At 42.3% G+C, this 18,307-nt stretch overlaps 1 protein-coding gene across 3 annotated transcripts in view; it reads right to left on the reverse strand.

The window, feature by feature from the left end:
• Nucleotides 1–17,887, reverse strand: part of LOC131897392 (protein FAM228B) — a 25,921-nt gene extending 8,034 nt beyond the window's left edge. For 2 of the 3 annotated variants that reach the window (XM_059248292.1, XM_059248291.1), the window contains exons 1-8: nucleotides 17,761–17,887; nucleotides 17,512–17,650; nucleotides 11,834–11,902; nucleotides 10,576–10,767; nucleotides 9,591–9,671; nucleotides 2,759–2,846; nucleotides 2,515–2,671; nucleotides 185–292 (exon numbers count right to left, since the gene is read on the reverse strand). In XM_059248292.1, the coding sequence (XP_059104275.1) occupies nucleotides 185–292; nucleotides 2,515–2,671; nucleotides 2,759–2,846; nucleotides 9,591–9,671; nucleotides 10,576–10,767; nucleotides 11,834–11,902; nucleotides 17,512–17,613 (797 nt within the window). In that variant the 5' untranslated portion in view covers nucleotides 17,614–17,650; nucleotides 17,761–17,887. The remainder of the gene's footprint in view (nucleotides 1–184; nucleotides 293–2,514; nucleotides 2,672–2,758; nucleotides 2,847–9,590; nucleotides 9,672–10,575; nucleotides 10,768–11,833; nucleotides 11,903–17,511; nucleotides 17,651–17,760) is intronic. The other variant, XM_059248293.1, reaches the window with a different exon arrangement.
• Between the last annotated feature and the right edge of the window lie 420 nt (nucleotides 17,888–18,307).

Here is an 18,307-nt window from a genome sequence, read left to right on the forward strand (position 1 = left end):
TGTCTGCACATGCTGCTCTGTGCTATCGGTTCCTTTAAACACTGAAACAAAGAGAAGCTCCCTGACCCTGACTGAGTGGCGGGGCCCCGGCACTAACTCGAGCATTCTGAAAGGGCGGTCGGGAAGGCACACAGCCAAGCATCTCAACCGAAAGCGGAGCGAGGTTACAAAACAACAGGCTTACTTGTAACTGACGGTCTTTTCTTCCTCCAGGCACTCCAGAAAATTAGGCACCCTCTTCAGGGGAGTCAAATCAAAAGTACTAGCATTAAAATTCACCTTCATTTTGACCCTAATAAGAGAACATGGGTCAGGATGTTGCAGAACAGTGTGCATTTGCATTTAAGCATTTTTATTATTAGAAACTGACCGTTATCAATATGGTCCATTACACTATTACTTGACCTAGCGGCCAGGCTCTCTGTTAGACAGCTTGTCTGACAGTCATCAAGCCCTGCATTCGGCACACAGGCTCCAACTTCGGATTTCCTGACTTTCTCTCTGGCCCTCAAGTCGTGAAACTATATAAATCTTTTCTTTTATCACATCAGTCTCTTTATTTTATCCTCTACCATTATCCTGATGCCCTCACACCACATGGATTCCTATTTTAAAACAAACAAACAAACAAACTCAGCGCTGGAGACACGGCTAAACTGCAAAATCTGCTTTTCCAAATGGCCTGGGTTTGCTTCCCAACCACCCAGCTCACAATCACCTGTAACTCCAGCACCAGGACGCCCAGACTCTGCAGACACCTGCACTCATGTTCACATACCCACACACAGGCTCACACATGTATGCATAAATTCAAAATAAAAACATCTTTAAACACAACAACAACAACTCTTTAGATCTGGAGAGATGGCTCAGCTGTTAAGAGCACCAGCTGCTCTTCCTGAGAACCCGGGTTCAATTCCCAGCACCCACGTGGGCAGCTCACAACTGCCTGAAACTCCAGCTCCAGGGGATCTGACACCCTCTTCTGGATCTGTGAGCTGCACACACACGACACACTTTGTTTTTTAAGGTCTGTAGAGTGCTACAGGAAACAACTATAATACCCAAACTTAGATCAACTTCTTAAACCAATTCTCCCAATAATGGGTGGCAGAAGAGGCATGTCAGTTTCTGTAGAAAAATACTGCATTTATACTATTTTTCCATCTCAAGTATCTGATGTTCAACCAAAAATTATAAAATTAAGGTCAATTGAGGTGGTACATGCCTTTAAATCTAGCATTTAGGAAGCAGAGGCAGGAAGATCTCTAGAGGTGAGTTTGAGGCTAACCTGATGTACATGTGGAGTTCTAAGCCAGCCCAGGGCACATTGGGAACCTGCCTCAAAAAAAAAAAAAAAAAGAATAATGATTGTTCTTCCAGAGGACCTGGGTTCAATGCCTAGTACCCACATGGTAGCTCACATTTAACTCCAGTCTCAGGGTATTCAGTGACCTCTACAGGCACTAGGCACACGTTATGTATAAATAGACATGTAGGCAAAACACCTTACACATAAGAATAAACAAATCTTTTAAAATTATAAGGCATGCAAAAATAGGCAAAATAAAATGTCTAGTCAAGATATAAAGTAATCAACAGAACCAGACTGAATCAAATTCAGAAATGACCCTAATGTTGGATCTATCAGGTTGGAAATTTAAAGTAACTATGATTAATATGGCTTTTGAAAAAAAAACTGGGGGCTGGGGAGATGGCTCAGAGGTTAAGAGCACTGACTGTTTCTTCCAGAGGTCCTGAGGTCAATTCCCAGCAACCACATGGTGGCTCACAACCATCTGTAATGAGACCTGGTGCCCTCTTCTGGCCTGCAGTCATACATGTTGTATATATAATAAATAAATAAATAAATCTTAAACTTAAAAAAAAAAAAGAAAGGAAAAAAAACTGGTTGAAAAAGTGGACAATATGCACTAAAAGAGGGAAAATTTCAGAAAAAGGTGAAAACTATGAAAAATCAATGGAAATGCTAAAAATCGTACTGTCATAGTCTGTGGTGTGTTTCATGGGCTCATCAGTAGATGACACACAAAGGAGCTCCGGGAACTTAGAGACGGCTCAAGAGAAATTATCTAACCAAAGCATAGAAAGTAAAGTCAACCACTCTCAAAGACTTACAGAACTGTGGATGTTATCCATGGTCCCACATACACAGAACCTCAAAAATTAAAAGCAGACAAATGGTACACGAGAAATATTTGAAGGAATGATGGTCTAGGTTTTCCCCTAAATTAATGAAACATGTATAATGATAAAAATGAAAATGTCCTACAACTCTAAGAGGAAAAAAAAATAAGCTTAGATACTTCATAGTCTACCTGATGGAAACCAAAATTGGAGAATCTTGATAGTACTCAAGAAAAATATCACGTACAGAGGAACAATGAATTACAGCAGACTTTATTTTAAAATCATCACTGAAGTAGATCACTGTCTCAAGAAAGAATTTTCGAAGTCCAAGAAGCTCACAACTTCCATCACATCAATCATTACCTGCTCCTTTTACAAAATTCACTTTCTATGTATCTCATGGGCACTTTAAGCCATCCGTTTGGAGTCATGCATTGCCTTGAATTAGAAATACTCGGGAACCTGGAATGCAGCTGGGCCTTCTCGATCTCTTTAAATTCTTTCATTGTATAGATTTTGCCTGCAAGACAATTAATAACCTACATCAGCATGCTTCGATGCACCTGCCATTGCTCTTGGGCTAGGGGATCACGTACGAATCAAGTACCGGTCTCACACTGGAGGAGAGTCTTCTTGTCATTGTCCTTGTCATTCTGGGCTTTTTTCAGAGGGTCACGGAATGGCGGCATGACGACCTACAAGAGAAGCACTCTTCTGAGGACTGGGCTGCAGCTCTGAGGATTAGCATCCAGTCCATCCTAAGCATCCATGTGTGTTCTCATGCCGGGAGAGTGAAGAATACAGGACCTGCTAACATAGATCCATTATATGTAACACATTGCAGAGATGGGGCACTCTGATACTTTTCTTAGGAGGTCATAAAGCCAAGAGGAAAGGTTAGCTCTGTGGGGGGGGGGGGTCATACATGAGCTCGTGTGTGTGTGTGTGTGTGTGTGTGTGTGTGTGTGTGCAAACGCATGTGGATGTGCATGTGGAGCTCAGAGGTTGATGTCAGCTGTCTCCCTCTCCCTCTCTCCACCTTATTTTTTTTGGTGACAGGGCCTCTCACTGAACCTGAGACTTACTGTTCTGACTAGACCAGCCAATGAGCTCCAGGAATCCATCTGTCTCTGTGTCCCCAGCACTGAGGACACAGATTTATGCTGTGACGTCTGCCTTTCACAGGGTGTTAGGGACCCAAGCTGAGGTTCTGTACTTGTGCAAGTAGGCATTTTACTAGCTAAACTGTCTACCCAGTCCAAGGCAAGGTTACTCTTATTTCGAAGTTTGGGTTTGGTCTTCAAAACCTGTCATCATATATCCCTAAATTTAAAACCTCATTTTCCTTTAGTAAATGTATATATCCATATGTCCATCTTCATCCTAATACCCAGAAACAGCAGCATAACAATTATATAAAACTAACTACACATATTCAAAATGCAGGTTATCTGTTAAGCATTAAAGCACTAATGTCTTTTGCTGGCCAACATTGCTAAAATTACAATTCAACACAAGACTACAGCATTCAGAAGCAGTCACCGTCATGGTCTAGCCTGCTCCTATGAACTCCTACCACAGCTAAAAAGGTTACCTATGTGTCTTCCCAGTAATGCTTAGACTTGTTTTCTCGGGTAACTGTAACAGGAACATGACTATCCAGACCTAAGGTGAGCAGACTGCCCTTCTCCAGTCTCACTGTTACATAAACTACAGAGTGGTATAGGAAGAGCCAACAGGAACTCGCTGTGAAGAGACAACACAGTGCTAGCATCTCGTTATTTGTCTGTGACTTTGTGACAGATGAAAACAGACTTTTACACTCTAAAGAGAACAACAACAGTCTAAAGTTTAATTAACAACTGCATCACATTTCCCTATCGCTACTGAATTTTTACATTATAACAGTGACTAAGGTTTTTGACTTGTGGACCACAGAACCCAAATGAAAATATTGCAACTTGGTAACTTTTTGTTTGTTTGTTTGTTTGTTTTTGTTTTTTGAGACAGGGTTTCTCTGTGTAGCTTTGGGGCTTTTCCTGGATCTCACTCTGTAGACCAGGCTGGTTTCGAACTCACAGAGATCCACCTGCCTCTGTCTCTGGAGTGCTGGGATTAAAGGCGTACACCACTGGTGCCCGGCTGTGTTCTACATTTTTAAGAAACAAAAATGCATTTTTCACCTTCTTCAATTACAACGAATCAAAACAGCAGGCACAAGAATGAACTTTTATTTTAAACAAGACATTAAAGAAAGTTACATAAATATAAAGCAGTATTACTCTTTAGTTAAGTTTTTGTTTTGGAAAATACAGTTTTTGTAATAAAAGATATTTCAAATATAGAATTATTTTTTTAAGTTACTAAAAGAGATTTCTTCGTCTTAACTTCAAATATAATCATATAACCAATATCAACATATCTAAACAATACAGATACAAGTTCTTTGGAGCTATCAACAATTCACTATAGTCTGTTTCTTGGCCTTTGTAGAAGGCTTCTCTCCAGATCTCTGTGGACACTCTTTCTAAAATATTTATGTTGTGACATGTGAGTGCAGATCCACACACGGAGGTCGAGGTCAACTTTTAGGAATGGTTATCTTCCATCGTGGTTACAGGACTGCAGTCCGGCTGTCAGGCTTCTCTGACAAGCACTGGTATCTCCAGAGCCACCTCACTGGGTCCACCGTGAATATCCTTATTTGATATTCCTCAAAGTCAACACGTGATCATTCCTTTTTCCCTTGTTTTTTACGTCAGGTGTATGAGTGCTCTGCCTGCAAGTATGTCTGTGCAACATGTGTGTAGCTGGTACTCACCAAGGTTAAGAGAGGGCATCAGCTCCCCTGGAACTGGAGCTGTAGACAGCTGTGAGCTGCCACATGGATGCTGGGAATCAACCCCAGATCCTCGGCAAGAGGACTTGCAGCCAGTGAGCCATCCATCTCTCCAGCCCCAAGTTTCCTAAGTGTTAGTTACCAGACAGAATCTAAAGCCACACCAGAAAACTTTCCAAATGAATCTTTTCCCTGTGCACGACTTTAAAGCAGAATGATTTGGTTATGGGGGAAATGGATCACTGTTATAGCAGGTCTCCCGAGTGCTTATATGCCTCATTATCAAGACTGCATTTGAGCCGGGCCATGGTGGCACACACCTTTAATCCCAGCACTTGGGAAGCAAAGTCAGATGGATCTCTGTGAGTTTGAGGCCAGCCTGGTCTACAGAGCAAGTTTCAGGACAGGCTCCAAATCTACACAGAGAAACCCTGTCTTGAAAAAAAAAAACAAAAAACAAACAAACAAAAAAAGACTGCATTTGTTAACAGCATCACCTATCTAATCAGTACAGTCTCTGAGCATTCAGATGCTATCAGATGCATGGTGCTGAATGTGAGTTTTCCAAAATTCAAATGTTGTCATTTGTAGTGAATACTGCCATTATCACTTCATTCATTTTCCAGAAAATGTCTGCCAACCAAGCAAAATTTAATAACCATAGTTTGTAAGTCATTCTTTCATGAAAACAGAAAAATTGAGCCAGTTCTGCCCTGGCTTTAGGCAGCCATGCTTCATTTCACCCCACAGCACAAGTCCTCTGGTGTGCTTTCATTCCATCAGATATTAAAATGGCTTGGTGTGCCAAAGGAACAAGATTTAACACATTTATTTTTCTAAGATTTAGTTTTATTTATGCATATGTGTGTCTGTGTGCTCATGTGTGGGTGGGCCCCTTGGAGGCTAGAAGGGAGTATCAGATCCGCTGGAATTGGAGTTGAGCCAGTTGTAAGCATCTGATGTGAGGATTAAACTCGGTCCTCCGAAGGTGCAGCAAGTGCTCTCAAACACCTAGGCACCTCTCCACCCCTTTTCTTGTCTGTTTGTTTGTTTAAGATGTAGCCAGGGTGGTCTTGAACTCGAAATCCTCCTGCCTCAGCTTTCTGACTGCTAGGATTACAGGAATGTGCCTGCATGCCCATCCCTAAATTAAACAATTCCTGAGTAGAGACATGTATTAGTACACAGAAAGGCTGCAGATTGATTTGAGAGAAGGGATCAACTCTCTGCACTCCTACAAGTCAGGTCCTTCCCATGCCAGGAAAGAAGATGGGTTCATTTGGTTGACCTAGGCTGACTTTGGGCCATCAGCAGCTCTATGACTAGGAGCAACAAGAGCCATTTTCTGTAGAGGGGAGGTCAAAGCAGGAAAGACGGGCAACTGGATATCTCTACCTAAGCTGGAAGTTAGCATAAGAACAAGCCTTACGTTCTGCAGCAATTCAAGAACATCAAAGAGCCTCCATGTGGAATTTCCTTTCTTTATGGCAAAAGTTAGCCATTTGGGCAAAAAAAACGCTCTTGCCTCAATTGCTGACAGTTACTGTCCAAACTGGACCAGCAGGACACAAAAGAAAGTGACTGCCAAACTCTCCAAGACAAGGTAGGACACTCCTTCAAAATTCTCTGCTTCTCAGAAAAGTCTGTCAGATATATTAGTCCTTTAGGACAAAGATGGATGCCCCAACATTACAGAAAAAGTTTGGGTGACTGTCCAGACACCCAGATGTCCCTGCCATTAGGTAACATTTCACCCTTCTGGGGTCTTTGAAGGAGCTGAGGACTAGATAGTCATAGTTAAATGCTGTGGGATGTCTTTCTGTACGCTGTGAATATATGTTGTTCCCATTGGTTAATAAATAAGCTGCTTTGGCCTATGGCAGCTTAAAGGCAGACAGGAAATCCAAGGAGAGAAAAAGGGAAGGAGAAAGGCAGAGTCTAGAGAGATGACAGGCGCCACCAGGAGAAGCAAGATGTAAAAATACTAGTAAGTCACGCCACGAGGCAACTTATAGATTAATAGAAACGGGTTACATTATAAGAGCTAGCTAGCAAGAAGCCTGCCAGGACCGGAGGAAACTCTCGACTACAGTTAAAGTTTTTCTTAGTTATGATAAAAGGCAAATTAGGTATAAAACTTTAGACTCACAAAGATAAGATAAATAATAGAATATTTTCTCTGATTTTGCCAAATACAAATGAAATGGATATTGTAACTGTAATTCTTACTTGATAACCATTTTGTTGTATACAATTTTACTATGTTAAAGTTAAAACCTTCCTTTTCTATTTAGACAAAAGGGAGGAAATGATACGGAATAATCCTTCTGTATACTGTGAAAATGTGTTGCTCTCCTTGTTAATAAAAAGCTGATTGGCCGATAGGTAGGCAGGATTTTCAGGGCAGAGAGAATGCTGGGAGGAAGAAGGAGGAAACTGCCAGGCAGTGGTGGCAAACGCCTTTAATCCCAGCACTCGGGAGGCGGAGGCAGGTGGATCTCTGTGAGTTTGAGGCCAGCCTGGTCTATAGAGCAAGTTACAGGACAGGCTCCAAAACTACACAGAGAAACCCTGTCTCAAAAAAAAAAAAAAAAGAAAAGAAGGGAGAATCAGAAGAGTCGCCATCCAGACAGAGAGGAAACAGGAGATGCAAGATGAAAGAGAGGTAATGCCACATGGCAGAATGTAGATTAATAGAAATGGGTTAATTTAAGTTGTAAGACCTAGTAACAAGCCTAAGCTATCGGCTGAGCATTTATAATTAATATTAAGTATTTGTGTAGTTACTTGGGAGTGCTTACTGAGAGACAGAGAAACTCCACCTACTGGGTGTCTCTAAGTTGTTCAGGCTAGCCTTCAACTTGCGGATCCTCCTAGTCAGCCAGAGGAGCTAGAATTACAGGCAAGCACAACCACACCTGTATAAAAACTTCATTAATAAATTAGTGTTACTAAAATTACTTGAATGTAACCATACTTTTTTTTAAGACAGTGCTGTATGTAATGCTGCAGACAGAGGCTGGTGCATCTCTGTGTGTTTGAGGCCAGCCTGGTCTCCATAGTGAGCCCCAGGACAGCCAGGGCTATAAAGACAAACCCTGTCTTGAAAAACCAAAAAGAAAAAGAAAGAAACAAAGAAAGAAAAAAATTCACTTTCCTGCCAACTGCTAGGACATGGTGGCCCCTCATATCCTCACTGTGTAAAAGGCCTCTGCTTCCTGTGTGGTTCAGCTCATCCATGTCACACACTAAGGGACCAGAACAACGCCTTGAGGGTCTGCCTGCAATCTCCTGTCCTGTTCTGCCTCTAAATGCCTCCCCTGGGAGCCTTGTTCACTCATCTCCGTCTGTGCTGGTCGGTTTTCTTGTCAGCCTGACACAGCAGGGTCATTTGGGAAGAGGCTTCCTTTCCCTTTTGCTGGCACACTGCCGACGCCCATGTCTGTGGGGAATGTCTGAACTAAAGCACGTCTGCCCTCGGAAGTCCTGCCGGGCTGCTGTCTGACACACCTGGCTCTTGCACTGCCCTTTGCTCTGGCTGCTTCTGCACACGCTGTCACGCCAAGGCCACACAACTGTTTCCTGTTTCCACCCTCACCAGTGTCTAATGTACTTAATGCCTTTAGGTGGCATGCACGTGTACAGGACTAGATAAAATAACTGCCGGGTCACAGATCAGCTACAGAGATAAGCATCATAAAAGCGTCTGTAAGAGCAATAGTCTGTGGGAAAATGACAGCATGGCAAGGTGGATACAGGACTGGAGACTCATTTACGCTCTGCTGTTCACAGGTGGTGCTGTGACAACCTCTCTGTGCTGTGACAACCTCATCCTTAACTGCCTCTCACAGCAGCAGGGGAGAAGAATTTCCCTAAGAGATGGAGGGCTAGGGCTATAACTCAGTGGTAGAATGAGTGCCTAATATATAGAAAAAAACCAAACATTTGGTTAACACCAACTAGTTCTAAATAGATAAAGAAATCCAGAAAGATATATAAAAATGTTACTGAGCTAGTTTGGGGTAATTGGATTTTTTTTAATATTCTGAATTTAAATTAATTTTTTTTCACTTACTATAAGAACATATCAGACTGGGTATGGTAGCCCCATCTTTAATCCCAGTACTAGAGAGGTAGAGGCAGGTGGATCTCTGTGAGACCAACCAGGTCTACATAGTGAGTTCCAGTATAGCCAACGCTACATAGAGAAGCCCTCTCTCAAAACAAAACAAAAGAATGTATTACTTATGTAACAAAATTTTTTTTTTTAATTTTCCAGAGCTGAGGACCAAACCCAGGGCCTTGTGCTTGCTAGGCGAGCGCTCTACCACTGAGCTAAATCCCCAACCCCTTCTGTAACAAAATTTAAAGTCTTTGAAAATGTTTAAACATTTCCTATTACTCAGTTATTATACAACATTTTCATATTTTCTGAGATTAACTCATCTTTGGCCTTTGGGTTATTTAGTCCTTTCTAATATTAGATAGGAAACCATTCCAACAATGCTCCTGAACTTTAAGGACTCACTCAAGGGCAAGCAACACATATGTTAAGTCTGCTCATCAGACACATACCACCACAGTGAAGAAACCCACATACCTTTAGAAAATTGGGGTCCTCTTTGCTCATATAAAAAGGATCATATTCTTTTGGATCATAATGCTCTATAAATGCATTTCCCTATAAAAAGGAAATAAAACCTCACATAAGAAAGAAGTACATAATTAATTTTGATGCTATCAGAACTCAAGAGTTACAGTTTGTATCCCCTGCCCTCAATCATAAGGGACAAATGGGAAGCATTGGGCTACAGTCCCAGTCCTACACAGTTCCAGTCTTACGCTTCAAATAGCACCAATGGCTCCATGCCACCCCTTCGTGTACAAGACAGCTCAGTGGGTGAAGGCCCTAGCACCAGACTGATGACCTCAGTTCAATCCCCAGAACTAACAGTGTGGAAAGAGAACCCTGACTTCCCTGAGAGCTCATCACACACACACACACACACACACACACACACACACACACACACACACAAAAGTACATGAATAAATAAATACAATTTAATTTAAATTAAAAGAATATATTGTTGGGCTGGAGAGATGGCTCAGTGGTTAAGAGCACTGGCTGCTCTTCCAGAGGTCCTGAGTTCAACTCCCAGCAACCCCATGGTGGCTCACAACCTTATCTGTAATGAGATCTGGCACGTAGGCAGAACACTGTATACATAATACACAATAAATAAATCTTTTAAAAAAAGAATATGGGGCTGGAGAGATGGCTCAGAGGTTAAGAGCACTGACTGCTCTTCCAGAGGTCCTGAGTTCAATTCCCAGCAACCACATGGTGGCTCACAACCATCTGTAATGAGATCTGGTGCCCTCTTCTGGACTGCAGTCATACATGCTGTATACATAATAAATAAATAAATCTTTAAAAAAAAAAAAAAAAGAATATATTGTCTATATCAGAGTACAGATGGTACATAAACAGAAGAGAGAGAGGCAGGACTGTTTGGATGACTGAACAAAGATAACCATGACTTTTAAAGCACTGTAAGAATTATAAGATGACTTCTTAGTACCTTCTTATTTACATGTCTCAAAAAACTGTCTAATTCTTGTCGTCTCCTCTTTTTAATCTTCTTATGTGAACAAACTTTTTCTATAATTTTCTTCTGTAGAGGATCTGCCACACACTCAACCCATTTTTTATACAACATCTCTTTTCTTCTTGCATTTAAGAAGTCATGATGATATAAATACTTATCTAGTTCCTAGTAAATGGAACAGAAAGACAAAAATATTATCCTGAAGGTTTTATGTCTTAAAATTTTGTAAAACTTAAAGTTCATAAGCTTAAATTATTCTTAAAAATAACCTGCCACTGGGGGCTGGAGAGATGGCTCAGTGGTTAAGGGCACTGGATCCTCTTCTAGAGGTCCTGAGTTCAATTCCCAGCAACCACACAACATGCAGACAGAGCACTCATAACAAAAGAAAAGAATAACCCATCATTCAATCATTTAACCCTTTACTTGGCTTTCACCATTTGGCACACCCTGCTGAAAACAAAGGCACATGGACACTGGAGGCAACATGCCCACCCTTCCTGATAATCAACTAAATACACCGGGCCAGTGAGATGACTCAGCAGGAGAAGCTTGTCACTCAAGCCTGGCAACCTGAGTATGACCCCCGGCACCCACAGAAAGGTGAAAAGCCGATTCCACAAAGTTGTCCTCTGATGTCCACATGTGTGCCATGGCATGTGTGTCCACACACATATCATACACACACACATATATGCAATAATAATAAGTAAAAATTTTATTTAAACCCAGCAGTGGTGGTACACGCCTCTAGTCCCAGCATTCGGGAGGCAGAGGCAGGTGCATCTCTGTGAGTTAGAGGCCAGCCTGGTCTACAGACCTAGTTCCAGGACTACACAGAGAAACCCTGTCTCAAAAAAACAAACCAAAAAAAGTTTTACTTAAGTAAAATAAATCAAATATACCACACAGTGGGAGGAGAGACAATATAGCAACATTGTATACGTTAAAAGTGAAGTCATACTAGAAAAATTATTTTGTGTGTGTGCATGTGTGTGGGCAGGTATACTCACCTGTACAGTGTTGAAGGAAGTCCCTCAAAGCACAGGAAACTAGCAGTCATTAAAACACTCTCAGTGATGTGTCCCACTTAATCCCAATTGCTAATAAGTGTTTCTAATTCTATTTCCTGTATTATCTAAAACTGTGAGTTTTACTCACAGTTGTTAAGTAGATACTACATTGAAAATGGAAAAACTTATTTAAGATGCATTTTGTAGTCAATTCTTACCTTCATTACATAATTTTCTCTATATAATATTGACTGAACAGCTGCATCAGTATCTTCTTTAGCTAAAGCCTAAAAAAACAGAATTATTCCAAAAATCAAATCTTGAAAAATCATTAGCATTATCTATGCTTATGATGTTTTTATGTGAAAGGCATATCCCTGAAGCATTCTCTGTAAATCCTATTTTTCTGTATCACTAAGCACTTTTTCAAAAGCTATTTTGATCTTTCTGTTCTTGGTTATAGCAAGAAATAATTCATCTCATAGGCATTTTGAGTCCCAGGACAGTCAAATGACTTGCCCAGAGTCATGTCATAGTCAGAACCATTTTTTCCCACATCTGGTAAAATGTTTTTACCTTTCTGGGTTAAGACAGACATGCACAGGCCTCTATGTGACAGACTAATCTCTCTGTACGTCTAACGTAAGATTATGCCTGTCTAGCACCACCTTAGGCAAACCTATACCTAGAAAAAAGCCACCAAAGGAAAACCACACACGGTCTAAGAAAGGCCACATTCCACTTCCTGTTCCTATTCTTACTCTTTTATAATGAATTCACCTATGGATTTGACTTTGAAAATTGCTTTTTAAAAACGAAAATGTAGAGCTGGGCTTGGTGGGGCACACCTTAAATGCTAGCACTCAGGAGACAGAGGCAGGCTGATCGCTGTGAGTTTGAGACCAGCCTTTGTAGAAAGTTCCAGGACAGCCGGGGCTGTTACAGAGAAACCCTGTCTCAAAGAAAGAGAAAGAAAGAAAGAAAGAAAGGAAGGAAGGAAGGAAGGAAGGAAGGAAGGAAGGAAGGAAGGAGAGAGAAAAGAAAAATTAAAATAAATAAAAACTAAAATGTAAAGATTGTGGATAAAATGAATCATGGGTTATATTTTTAATCCACAAACTTACAAATATATATGAAATATAAAAGTATAATCAATAATCAAATAGATAGCTGGATCTTTATAAAATATGAGACATCTGCTCTTAAAGTCTTCCTACACTGTTCTAAGACATGATCTTAGAATGTAGCCCAGGTTGGCCAGGACTCATTATATAGCCCTGGCTGACCTCAAATTAGTGCCAATCCATTCATTGTCTCAGCCTCCCAAGCGCTGGGATTACAGGCCTGTGCCACAAACCCAGCCCGTTTGTATGTTCCTTTAATTAATTTTGCATGACAATCGACCAGTTGCTTAATAGACTGAAACATTTTTTTTCAAAGGCTGTAGGGACATTAATACAATTGAAATAAATACATTTATCATTAATGAAGACCTTGCAACCGCCTAATAAATTTATGTATTTTTGTGTGGGTTTGGTGGGCTTTTTGTTGTTTGGTTTTTTTGTTTGTTTGTCTATTTGATTTTTTGTGGGTTTTTTTGGGGGGGTGTTGTTTGTTTTTGAGACAGGGTTTTACTATATAGTCTTGGCTGTCCTAAAACTCACTATGCAGACCAGAATGTGCTCAAATTCAGAGATACGCTTGCCTCTGACTCCTGAGTACTGGGATTAAAGGCCGTGCCACCACACCCAACCGAACCACAATTCAAACTCAAATGTGTGTCTACTAGTTTGGGGGGAACAAGGTCTGGCTATGTATTCCAGCCTAGCCCAAAACTTGCCCAGGAGTCTTGTGATCCTCCTGCCTCAACCTCCCAAATGCAAGGATTGCATGTGTGAAGCAATACCCTTGGCTTCAGAAATCACTTTCTCTGCTCCTCCTGCACAGAGGGTTGCTGATTCTGACAAGACTGCTGTCCTCAACTAAGATGGGTAATGGATTAATGTTCCAGCTCCAGATTAAAATACAAACAAAACAACAACAACAACAAAAACCAGCAATCCGAAGACACTGAAAAGTAGCCAAAAGTGCCCACACAGCCCTATCCCTTATGCCCGACTAGTTTCAACCAGTGCTAATGGAGGTAAAACTCACTCACATGCATGTGGTGTCACTAGTTGAGGAATTTAAAAGGCAAAACTCCTGGCCGACTATGGAAGATATTCCCCCCCCCCCCCCCCCCCAGTGCTGGAGATCAAGCCTTGTGCATGCTAGGCAAGTGCTCTGCCAATGAACCACATCCTCAGGCCCAACCATTAAGAGATGAGAGGAGACATCTCTAAGGGAGCCATAGAAAGGGTGCCACAAATTCCACAAATGAACTGGCCAAATCTCTGGTAAGCACTTGAACTTGTGGACAGGGCTCTATGCACCCCAACCAAAGCTTAAGAAAAGCAGAGTGGCTCCACCTGCTGCCAAATGGTGGACAAATATTTCAATGACATAAAAGAATCAAGGTCCTTTATAATGTATCATCCATAATGCCTAAAATAGACATAGAGGAAAAGGAAAATGTGATCCATACTTAAGGAAAAAAATCAGCAGAACTAGGACCACCCATATGTTGTAACTGAAATATAAAGCCTTTGGGGATGTGGGCATGGTACACATGCCCTAATTCCACTTATCCCAGGTACTTAGGAGCAGGAAGCAGGAAGACAAAGAGTTGAAGGCCAGGCTACACAAAACAGTGAGGTCCTAACTAAAAGTAAAAAAGCAGGGTGGGGGAAGATGTTGAAATGGCTAAAAATATACTAACAATGAGCAGGCAGACTTAGCAAGCAAACAGAAACAAGAAAAGAAGTGGTAGGAAAATCCAGTTCCTACACTTTAAAAAGAGACAGATTCCCGTGAGTTTAATAGAAGGTTTAAGATAACATTAACAATAATCAGTGACTGTGAAGGCACAGCATTACAAATAATCCACTCCAGAGCCAGGCTTAGGGATGTGTCTGGAAACGCAGGCCCCAGAAGGCTGAGGCAGGAGGACTAGAGTTTGAGGACAGATGGACAACACAGAGACCTTGTCAGAGAGACAGAAGTAGCAGTGCAGAGGGAGGGAAGGAAATAACACCCGAAAGAGGAAGGGCGTTTTCGGAAACTGTGAGCCCACAGATACAAGTTCAATAAACTCCAAGGAGTAGAGAAATTGGAGCCTTCCTCCATTGCTGAGAATATAAAATGGTACAGTGGCTGCGGGACTAATATCTCTGCTGGTTTGCCAGAAAGTTAGGTACAGAGTTATTTGACCCAGCAAATCCAATCCTATGTTACAAGAGAACATAGTTCAAATCCAAAGTTGTAAACAAGTGTTCATGAGAGCAATGTTCACACTAACAAAACACAAGAAACACTTCCAATGTTCAGCCACTAAGGAAATAAAATGTGGCATCCAAGCACTGAGATAGTACTTGGTCATAAAAAGCAGGAAGTAGGAGCTAGAGAGACAGGTCAGTGGTTAAGAATGAGAGTGAGCTCAGTTCCTGCTGCAAGCCACAGAAAAACGTGATGGAATTCAGCTACTACCACAAAAGCTACTACTTGGAAAGGTCAAGGACTTTTCCAGAAGGTCAAGCCATGGCTTAAGAAGTCTTGGTGATATTTTAGCTTTTGCATCATTCCTGCAATGATCCTTGTATGCTACATTATGTTTCCAAGAACTACTAACAGTGTATTTTATCTGAAATACCTATCAAGCATCCAAGGCCAAAAGATCTCCTGAATTAAGGTAAATTAAGCTCGGACCCTCCTTTCTTATACAGCCTTAGTGGTATTTATACTAACATTATAGATGCCTAACATTTACCTAACCACCTCTAGGAACGTAGTCTGAGCACATAAATTCCCTTTTTCTGATACATGAATTGATTTTAGCTCTTAGTTGACCTCTTCCCCTTACCACTCCCCTTTTGGGTTATAAAAGAAAGCCTGACGTCACTGCCTGAGGAAAACTCTTCTCTGCCTTTAGGACCCTGTAAGAAATCAAGCCTGGTGGCCTTGCTTTGGACAGAGCTCTGCTATTGCAGGGGTATAGAACTGTTAACCTCAGAGACTGAGGAGACTTTCTGAGGATTTTGACTGGAGAACTAGAAGAATGAGATAGAAGATGAGGAAGAGCCAGATGGGGAAAAACGAAATGAGAAAGACCAAGATGGGGCAGAACTAAGATGAGAGAATTAAGATAGAACTTAGAGGGGACAGCAGACAAAGGTAGAGAGAAATCGAGAAAGAAAGGAGCTAGGCATGAGAACAGAACTGAAGCTGTGTTGATAGAATATTATCCCAGAGGAATAAAGTAGACAGATGAAAGAGCTCGGTGTACTTAAATTCTTTTCCCAAAAATAATTCAAGCCTTTTTTTTTTTTTTGGTTTTTCAAGACAGGATTTCTCTGTGTAGTTTTGGTGCCTGTCCTGGATCTTGCTCTGTAGACCAGGCTGACCTCGAACTCACAGAGATCCGCCTGGCTCTGCCTCCCGAGTGCTGGGTGTAAAGGTGTGCACCACCGCCGCCCAGCAATGGAACTCTCTTTGTAGATCAGTCTGGCCTTGAACTCAGAGATCTGCCTGCCTGCCTCCTGAGTGCTGGGATTAAAGACAGGTGCCACCACTACTCAGCTAGAAGAGCTTTTAATTGCTCCAAATGGGAAACAACCCAAATGTTCATCAATGAGATGGACAAACTAGAACATATCCATTGAACAGAGTAGCAGTTGCTAAAAAGAGGACTGGAATAGTGATACATACAACAGCATGGATAAACTGAGATAATTTTAAGTCAAAGAAGCCAGATAAAAAGAATATGTAAGAGCCAGGCATGATGGCACACACCTTTAACCGCATCACTCAGGAGGATGAGGTAGGTGGATCTCTGTGAGTTTGAGGCCAGCCTGTTCTACAGAGTGAGTTCCAGGACAGTCAGAGCTACAGAGAGAAACCCTGACTCAAAAAACAAAAACAAAAACAAACAAACAAAAAAAAAACAATCAAAAACAAAAACCATGTAATTTTTCACTGCATAAAAAAATTTTAAGGGGCTGGAGAGATGGCTCAGAGTTTAAGAGCACTGGCTGTTCTTCCAGAGGTCCTGAGTTCAATTCCCAGCACCCACATGGTGGCTCACAACCATCTGTAATGAGATCTGGCACCCTCTTCTGGCCTGAAGGGATACATGCAAGCAGAACACTTGCTTGTATACCTAATAAATAATAAATCTTAGGAAAAGAAATTTAAGAATAAGCAAAACCACCAGGCGGTTGTGGCCCACGCCTTTAATCCCAGCACTCGGGAGGCAGCGCCAGGAGGATCTTTGTGAGTTCGAAGCCAGCCTGGTCTACAGAGTGAGTTCCAGGACAGCCAGGTCTGTTTCACAGAGAAACCCTGTCTCGGGGAAAATAATACTAATAAGCAAAACCATAGAGACAGAGTGCTTACAAGAAATGAAGGAAGTGTGAGAGAGTACTACAAAGGGCAGGAAACTGGGAATGTTGAATAGATTTGTTATCTTGATGTGTAAAAATAATGGCTTCAGGAGCGTATACATTCCCAAACTTACCAAGTTATGCATTTTGAGGGTATGTATTTACTGCATACCAATTATATACCTTAATAAAACGGTTTTAAAAAAATGACAACATAGCAAAGTTGAAGTAGGTTTTTAAACAGCTTTGTTGTATTAAAAAAGGATTTATAATCAATGGCTTGTGATTATACTTTAAGAAGCTCTCCAATGAAGGGCAAAGGGGAGGGAGTAGGATAGAAAAAACAAAACAAAAAAAACGCCCAGACTTAGTCCACGGCACCTCCCTAAGCAAGGACGGCAAAAGGCACACAACTCTACCTCCATGAAAGAGAGCGACTGTGGTTCCAGCCATTCTTTGGAGCTCTTGCGCCTAGGAAGCGTGCCAGCTACCATATCCTCCTGGCTCCTCCCAGCTTTCATTGTGGTAGGTCGCCAAGCAACAGTGCCCCTAGAAAAGCTAAAACAGCATTTATTTTGTAAGGGAAAGTCGCCATAAGTTCCTCTTCCGTTGAATAATCAACCCTCGTGACCTTGGGCCCCTGCTGGAACGAGTCTTCGAAAACTGACCATCCATGTTCCAAGTTGCCATGAAGGCGGGCTCTTCGGAGCCCTCGCGGCTGGGTTGCTATCCAAGCCGTGTGGGATCGTCCGACTAGCCTCCAGGATCCTAATTTCTAGCAGTTTCCTAAATTCCTGAAGCTACCGAGGCACAACTGGGCTCTTGGGGGAAGGAAGGGAATTCTGGACGAAATTCAGGCCTTCAAGCTCCAAGAGGCCCAGAGCCTTCCCCAGGGTGTGCACGGGAGGGAAAAGGGGACACATCCGAGCCTGTGCCCACGGTGGATCTCAGGGCGCCAGGCCCGCTCACCAGGGAGCAGGGCCCGCGAGGACCCGATACGCGCCCCGGCTCGCTCTGGCGCAGACCGCGTGCGTGCGCAGGGCCGCCCGGCGGTGCGAGGCCTCGACCCCCTCCGGCGGCGGGCAGGGCTGTCGGCTCTCCCGGCACCACAGTGCGCCCGCGGCCCCAGCTCGAGCCCGTGTGTGGCTTCGGAACGCGCGAACGTTCGGGGCTCCGTCTCCTGGACGCGGCCACGGCCGGGGATGGAGAGCTGGG

This window comes from Peromyscus eremicus, chromosome 22 (assembly GCF_949786415.1).
Source record: "Peromyscus eremicus chromosome 22, PerEre_H2_v1, whole genome shotgun sequence".
Lineage (NCBI taxonomy): Eukaryota > Metazoa > Chordata > Mammalia > Rodentia > Cricetidae > Peromyscus > Peromyscus eremicus.